Raw genomic sequence first — 8,356 nt, 5'->3', positions numbered from 1 at the left:
GTGTTCGTATAATTTTTTTTGTTTTCCATGCAATGATTACCAACAAAATTAATAATATAATAGCATGAAACTAGGGTTGTGGGCGCATGAGCAGCTCGTGGCTCGATCCTTCATCCCCACCGCTCACCACCCCATGGTTGCAGTAGTGGTCGTCCGCCACAAATTGATGTGCCTGTCGTCGCTGCTAATGTCCCTTGTGTCGCGCAAGCCCCCACCACTTCCTCCTCCAGTGAGGCCACCACGTCGAGGGAGACCATCATCGTCATGCTCCATTGACGTCGAGGGAGATTCGCGGTGACCGGTGCCATCCATGGCATGTCATCGTTGATCCGTGGAGGCGAGCTCCATAGCCTCCTCCTTGTCGACCTCCCGTCCACCGCCCCCGACAGCATGAGCTCATTGTCGCTTCTTATCTCGTCTCTCTCGCGCGTGCTCTGGACGGGCTCCCCAATGCGGGGTCCCCGAGATCCATGCGGCCCACAAGTGCAACCGTGACCAACACACCAGCCTTGAACTCTCGCTCTGCCACGGCCAAGGTCGGGCATCACTGGAATTGGCCTTGATATCTAGTGTGCCCCATATTAGCACCATTTCATATACCCACCAATGAGTAAAGTTGATTAATTTTATTGTTATTTGTTCCAACAAAAATGTGTGCGGAAACATACAAAACAAAGCTCAATTGCTCAATAAATCTATAATGTGAACCAACACATGATAAAACTTCAAACAATAATATGAGAGTAAAAAATAGTGTTGAATCAAATTTTTACTTCATTTGTGCCTCTCATAACATGATCAATGGTAGAAGAAGAACCAACACCTCAAAGGCATCAAAAGTATAATTTTAAGAAAAGTCATAAATATAAAGTGAAATAATTATCGTTGATACAAATCTAAAAACTTACGACTATGACGAGGCAAACCCCTTTGCGAGATATTTAGGATTGAAAGAGATATGCAATAGCATTATCATCAATACTTGCAAATATGTCTCGCTCAATACAGCACTCCATGCTATAAGTCATCCAATCATCAACCCATTTTATACGTTAACTCAGTCTTGATAATACTCATAGCTAAGAAATCTCTTTCCACTGATGTGGTTGCAACTGATAAAATCAATGTTGCAACTCAATGAGACAAAATACCAAATAAAAAAATGACATGTCTATTAATCTAAAGCATCTTCACATCAAGAAAACTATGGTTATTACAACTCACAGAATCTGGATTAGCTCTCACATCAGCAAATGAATGATTCAAGTTGGTTTTTGTGGACACAAGAAATCTCGTTTATGGAGAAGTCACCAACATACATCTCGGCAAGTCCAACATGTTCGTCTTCATCAAAATTAGCAAATCAGTTCCTTGGATCAAGAAAAGCAATGCATCTCAACAATTGAGTAGATCTTTCAGCAAAGCATTTATTAAACTCGGTAATGATTTGGTCATGCACAACATTGAATATTTCATACCTGTAGTGGTGACAATTAAAACCATTAAACTACGTGTGAAGGGCCGCCAACCAGCTATGCCATGTGGCGCAAGCTGATTGGCTGCAGTGAGAAATCTTTTGCAATTTTTTTTAGATGAAGGTGTGAATTTGTTTTTAAATATATTTTTAGATGGAGATGAGGACCTTTGGTATTTTTTAAATGGAGGGTTATGCAAAATGGCACTCGCTGGTAGGCTGGTGTGGTAATTATTTATTTTTTCTTTTTTACCTTTTTTTAGATGAAGGTGATGATTTTTTTAAAGATGTTTTTTAGACGGATGCGAGGACTTTATGTATTTTTTTTTAAATAGAAACGTGCGCACAGTTTCCTCTCAAGCGGCGTCACATGGTGGCGCCCCAATCACTAGTAAGTTACCATTTGACCACCACGCCCCTTGAACGACCTCGAGCGGGTATTGTACCATCCATGCTTGGCAATGTAATGTTGTGTTTAACAAAAAAACAGCCATCATGTCTTTCAAGGGGTGATACCCACTATTTTATCTTGCATCTTGAAGTTTCTGCAATGTGGCCCCAATCAAACACATTGCACGAACAATGTTTTGACCTTTCCATTGCAAAGATTGTGACAACTCATTAGTCTTGCCTAATAGTTTGATCTTAAGATGCAAGTGCAAAAAGACCAAAACTTTTGATCAGAGGAATCATGCCACCTATTGTTATTCTTTGTGTTAAATTGTCGACATCATCATGAATGTTCTCTAATACTTGCATAGATTTCCGTATCATAATAAACCCGAAATAAAGTAAATTGATGGATGCAACAACGCGTGCATTACTATTTTTAGTTGGATGATGAAACACATGTGGGTTTGCTCCCTTTGTCGAGACTTTTCCTCTTATCCAGACACACACCGTGCCCAAATTAATCCAAACAGAACTAATTATAGAACTAAATTGCTGCAACCAACACAACTATAAAACTGGATTGATCGAAGCAAACATTTAATTTACGGTTCACAGGTGTCGAAGCTTATTTACACTTATATAGGGATCAATCTGAAACAACCAGAATTTATCTCTGTTTTCACCAGAATCATTGTTATCTTGACAAAGGCAAGTTAGCTTCCTTTGCCGCTACCCCTGAATTTATTGATTATGAATCGAATCCATGTCCGAATGCTAATCCGCCCTGCTGCCCCAAAATGCAGATGGAAGCTACAGATGCAACTCACCCCAAGGAGAAGAAGGACAAGGTAATCATCTGAAACTTGCATCAAATAAATGAAATGTCTCAACAACCACATCAATGCAACGTGCATGTCATAAAAATGCAGAAAAGTCTGATGAACACGTACGTTCTTATTCATTAAGGAACACGCCAGAGAGGCCAAACCGGCGAAGGAAAAGAAGGACAAGAAGGAGAAGAAAGAAAAGAGCAAGGAGGGCAAGGAAAAGAAAGAGAAGGTCGGAGAGGTAACTGACACGGCCAAGCTGAGGGCAAAGCTAGAGAAGATCGATGTGAAAATCGACGACCTGAAGGCGAAGAAGCAGGAGATTGTGGCTCGACTCCTCGAGCTCGAGGGTAAGGCAGCAGAGGCTGCAGCACCAGCGAGCGGCTGAGGTTTCCATGGGTTGTTGCTTGAGAAGAATGAAACAGCTTTCAGGCAATGCATGCAGCTAGTGAGTGACATATCCACAAGTTGGTGCAGGAATTGTTCGTTCGACTGGCATATATTATTGTGCTTTAATCTTCCTGGAGCTACATATTTGCATCCAGCATTGCATGATCATCTAGATTTTGGTACACACAAAGTTGTCCACCTTGTATCAAATCCGTGGTAAACTGTGGCATGAATGTACCTCTTAAAGATTTTTGGTATTGGACTCGACCTTTCTTGAAATGTGGAGTATCGAAGTCTGCATTTGTTTTTACATCAAGTGGGGAGCAGGGTGCGAACCTCTGCTGCCATTCAGCATAGAGCATAACAAGCTGCGGCTCACATGACAATACAATGAACTGCGGTTCACAATACGATGAACACACACAAAATCCAAATACCAAATAACATGTCATTAAGTAGTAAGAACGAGAAACTGGGGGCCTATTCGGCTAAATTCCAGTGGGAGGAGCTTCGGAACAATCTCCAAAATTCCAAGGTTTCAAAGAGTTAAATGACAAAACTAGTAGCAACATAGAAATTATAGTATAATAACCATATAGTAACATATAACACTCTCAATTCACAAATAGTTGCGAACACAGTGATAGCACAACTGATATTTTTTACAGATACGAGTTGCACAACCCAAGCAAGTACTGATATTAACATCCATCTAGGCACAACCTCACCTCACCTCACACATAGTATAAGAATAAGCTGTATGTACTTAAAAGTATGCATATAAAAGTGGCATCCATTTTCCAACACTCCTCAAACCATCCTGCCCTGGAGCTGACCATCTCGTATCTGCGAAGCGATGTCTTTGACAGCGCCAGGCCCGTGAGGGATGAACACTGCTGAAGACTTGGAAGAGGCCCCAATGTCCTTCATGGTATCGAAGTACTGGGTCACCAAAACCATATCCATGACATCCTTCGAAGAGGTCCCAGGCACATTCTCAGAGAAGGCGAGAACACTGTCTCTCAGCCCGTCCACTATGGCCTGGCGCTGCCTTGCAATACCCACACCAGCCAAGTATTTCGATTCTGCCTCACCTTCAGCCCTCTTGATCTGCAGAATCTTTTCCGCCTCAGCTTTCTCAGTGGCTGCCAACCTCATCCTAGCAGCTGTAACATAAATTACAATATAAAAGTTAAAAGCTGCTAATCCAACATATCTGGTAATATGTGCTGCAAGGTTATAAAGCTGTACAGCACATACTTTTCAGAGGGATAGCATGAAACAGATATAACAATCGTGAAAAAAGTTTAACTTGTTCTTGAGTAGTAATTGACTAGAACAGTTTGTTACAATCAAACATAAAGTAAAACTGCAGTTACATGGCCGTGCAAGCCATTCAAAACACATATGTACATCTGTAACCCACTCATTTCCATACTCAACTATGACCTTCAAAACCGAAGTGTGAACGAAAAACTAGAAGAAATATTGCCTCCTATTTTCAATATGAAGGTAAAAAAATAAGAAAAAGAGAAATTAGAAAAAAAAAAGTTTTGGGAGGAAATCAAGTACAAATGAGCCCTCTTATTAAGGAAAATCAAAATGATAGCCTTCCAAGCCATTCTCATTTCAAAAGCAAAAGATCACCATTGCAGAGACATCCTTACACACTATGCGGTTGGTTTAAGTGCATCTCTCTCCATAGAGGACGGACAACCACAGCATGAACATAACTATAATATAAGAGTAAATTTCCATAACTGATAGTTTCATATACTATAATATCAGAGCTACAAAATTTAATTTGTGTTTCACAGAATTACACATACTTGAGGGCAACGTCTCAATTAACTACACATTGGTTAAATTCCTATAAATGCAACAGTCTGGAATGTAAGATGTACCTGTCAATGTAATTGTGGTAGAAGGGAGTCCAAGAACAGTGAGGAACAGAGGGAGTAGGCTAGCATATTTTGTAGGCTAGGTGTTTAGATGGGAGTTCGTATTAGGAAAGGTTGAAGGAGTCCAACTGTATTAGGAAAGGTCAAGGGTGTATGCTGGTCTACCATCCACTATATAAGGATGTCATGTATCTAAAGGTTAAGCCAAGAAAGAACGATCTATCTATTATTCTACTTCCCCAAGTTATTCTCTCATCTAAATACTCAATCCCTCACGGCCATACCATTTGGCTATCTTCAGCATGGTAGTTATCCTGTTGTGGATCAAGGTTCACAAGAGTAATAGACATCTAGTACATACACTAAGCCAAAACGTGTTCAGTTCTATTAAACTCTGTACTTATCTGACAACTTTGGAGAAGAAAAAAGTGCAGGGAAGAAGTAAGACAACTTATGTAACTTGAGATTAATTTTTAAGTTGATTTAGCTAAAAAAATAGCCGTTACATGATATCAAGTAAATAACAACTTGAAACAGATGCATATGTCTGCAAGTTTAATCTGGGTACCTTTAAATCTTCTAAACTATTTTAAAGCATAGGTTGCTACTTGATTTGACTTTCCAAAGTAACTCAGTTTATTGGTTAAAACTGTCAAAAATTACACATTTGACACAAAAAGAAACAACCTGAAGGGTGTGGGTCCCTTGTTTCAATTAAACTGATTAGCAGACCTGATGCCTCCTCATATAGCAGGAATGTATCATGTGTGTGTGTGTGTTTTGTTGAATTACAGCGCTGTGGCAGGATATGTATAATCGTGTGAAACTTAACTTAGTGTCGATTACTCAATTTGCTGACTACTCAAGGCCATGCCCAATGACTCACTTCATTTTTTTCTTTCAACATGAAAAAGAACTATGTTGTTTCTTGGAAAGCAAATAATTGCTCCAAATGTGAAATGTAAAACCAGACAGTTTTTTTTAGCTGGAAAACTAGACAGTTGATACTACCAAGAATAAAAACGGTAAATGATTTTGTACATGCCTGCATTGATCTCATTCATGGCTCTCTTCACATGTTCATCTGGCTCAATATCAACAATCAGAGTTTGCACAATCTCGTACCCGTAGGCAGACATTGCCTACATAAAAGGTAAAATTAAATTAGTAAAAATCTACCATATGATTTAGAAGACCGATGCATGATGAACAAAAACCTTTTCAAGTTCATCCTCCACAGCCCTTGCTATTTCATTCTTCTGCTCAAATACATCATCCAAGTTCATCTTTGGAACGCTAGCCCTGATCACTGAACATGATGAATAGAGTTCCATTAGCATTAAATGAAGAACAATAGTAAACATAGAACCACAATGTTCAGGTGAATACATAATGGGATGAGAGAACAAAGCAGATGAAGCGAAGTTGTTTGTGCAGTGAAATTGTGCATTGCAATTCAAATCATACAGCAATATTACCATCAAAGACATAGGACTGGATTTGCTCCCTGGTGTTGCTAAGCCTGTAAAAGGCATCAGATGCCTTGTCAGCAAGAGCACGGTACTGCACAGATGCCACAACGTTGACAAAGACATTATCCTGCAGATTAATCATGATATCCATCGTCAGAGAGTTACAAGCTTGTAAAGTTATTTCAAGTTTAAATTGTAGGTATCCCATTCAGATGAGAAAGCATAGATATTGTATGCACGTATTCTCAATGACACAGAATGAATAATAATATGGAATGAAAACAGAACTTCAAATAAGTATTTCACCCATGCATGAAAATGACTCCTCGGACCTTCAGCCAAGTACAAAACAATAATCAAATACAGCAGAAGTACCTTGGTCTTGGTTTCGCATCGGACGTCAAGCTGCTGCACACGCAGAGAAAGATATCCAGCAATCTGCTGCCCTAGGCACCATGGCAAGCAGTGGCATCCAGGTTGCAGGATCGCATCAAACTTGCCAAAAGTCTCCTTGATGGCTACTGTTGATTGATCAATCTGTATCAAACCAAGTACCCCACCCATGGTTTATCTACAAAGGAAGAAACCATGGATTAAAAATGCTGCCATACGCAAAAAAAAAGGTTAAAAAATATAATATTTTTGCGTGATTGGCTCATGACCACTCTTGGTGAGACTCTGCCAATGAATAAACGAGAGCGTCATAGAACTAAACCAGATAGTCATGGCTTTACTTACATAACGACTAACGTATGCATACGCTGGCTAATGTCTCAAATGAAAAAACCTGATTAGTTGCAATATGTAGTCATATCAGGGGAAAGGAAATAGTATTACAAACAACAATACGCAGATTATGTTGGAACAGCATGTCATCAAAAATGCAAAAAGAAAAAAAATCCACTCTCCTGTTTGATAGCCATATCTGGGAAACAGAATATCAATATCACAGGTTCCCATCGCAGCATACTTCAAAGGAATCTGAACGAGAATCCCAACTTAAAGGTACTATGGCAGCCCCAGGGAGAAGAAATAAAATCCAGCATACACAAGACACTCTTATGAACTACTAAAAGCGTGGAAAGAATAAAAGCGCACACATACGCTTCTCAATTAGTTCAGTGCAGGGTAGAAACCCAAGGCTTGTATGCTTGAGGGTGTTCTTGGGAAGTTGGGAGCTATACGAAGCACCCTGCACATACATATATAGTGGGAGATAAAGATAATGCTCATCCTAAACGCTGTCTGCAGGATGATGCCAACTGGGGAAGCGCTTCTGATCACTTGTTTTGGTGAAAAGTCAAATGTTCAGCCCCAGCAGGCTCGTCCAACTAATAATCAATCATCACGGCACGTCGTCGCAATCTTTGACAGTGATATGCATCTGTGTCCAAGACAAAGTAAACAAGAATAAGCTGTACAGCCACTTGCCAGCGTCTTATCTTTGTATCCTACGCCAGTAGATATTTCGCAGCTGTGATGCGGCCACCGTGTCAACAACCAAGCAATTTACTAACAATAACATAAAGAAAAGATGCGATTGGCTGAAATCTAGCTGAAATTTCCAAGCCGTGGGTGGGCCGTGGCGACAGTCTGGAACCGGGTTTTGTATGTATGCAAGCAAGGATCGCACAGCAACGCCAGGAACAAGAGCACTAACAATAATATAAGGTGCCAAACAAGAAACATACTACTACATTCCTGATGTTCGTCGTTCAGCCCAAGAAACCCTAACAAATCGTCGGCGCGCGCAGGACGAGATGTGGTGTCGAATCCAAAGAAACAGTCGAAATTGGACAAGGGCCGGAGAAAACACCAAGAAAAAAATGCCATGCTGTAATAAAGATAAGTATCCCCATCCCCACCACGAAGCAAAGAAAGAGAGCAGCTCGCCCAAAT

The 8,356-nt window shown here is 40.3% G+C and overlaps 2 protein-coding genes across 3 annotated transcripts in view; one reads left to right on the top strand and one right to left on the bottom strand.

The window, feature by feature from the left end:
• Positions 1 to 2,481: 2,481 nt before the first annotated feature.
• Positions 2,482 to 3,346, top strand: LOC119294074 (protein PXR1-like). Its single transcript, XM_037572339.1, has 3 exons — positions 2,482 to 2,575; positions 2,671 to 2,715; positions 2,834 to 3,346. The coding sequence occupies exons 2-3, from the start codon at positions 2,671 to 2,673 to the stop codon at positions 3,080 to 3,082; spliced, it is 294 nt and encodes a 97-aa protein (XP_037428236.1). The 5' UTR covers positions 2,482 to 2,575; the 3' UTR covers positions 3,083 to 3,346.
• A 289-nt stretch (positions 3,347 to 3,635) lies between these two features.
• Positions 3,636 to 8,356, bottom strand: part of LOC119291869 (hypersensitive-induced response protein 1) — a 5,348-nt gene continuing 627 nt past the window's right edge. Inside the window, exons 1-6 of one of the 2 annotated variants that reach the window (XM_037570681.1) lie at positions 7,562 to 7,710; positions 6,833 to 7,028; positions 6,464 to 6,584; positions 6,203 to 6,294; positions 6,031 to 6,127; positions 3,636 to 4,250 (exon numbers count right to left, since the gene is read on the bottom strand). In XM_037570681.1, the coding sequence (XP_037426578.1) occupies positions 3,895 to 4,250; positions 6,031 to 6,127; positions 6,203 to 6,294; positions 6,464 to 6,584; positions 6,833 to 7,021 (855 nt within the window). In that variant the 5' untranslated portion in view covers positions 7,022 to 7,028; positions 7,562 to 7,710 and the 3' untranslated portion in view covers positions 3,636 to 3,894. Of the gene's footprint in view, positions 4,251 to 6,030; positions 6,128 to 6,202; positions 6,295 to 6,463; positions 6,585 to 6,832; positions 7,029 to 7,561; positions 7,711 to 8,356 lie in introns of those variants that run through there. The other variant, XM_037570679.1, reaches the window with a different exon arrangement.

Source organism: Triticum dicoccoides, chromosome 4B, assembly GCF_002162155.2.
Source record: "Triticum dicoccoides isolate Atlit2015 ecotype Zavitan chromosome 4B, WEW_v2.0, whole genome shotgun sequence".
Lineage (NCBI taxonomy): Eukaryota > Viridiplantae > Streptophyta > Magnoliopsida > Poales > Poaceae > Triticum > Triticum dicoccoides.
The sequence above is the reverse complement of the archived record's forward strand: the minus strand, read 5'-3'. Positions and strand labels throughout refer to the sequence as shown.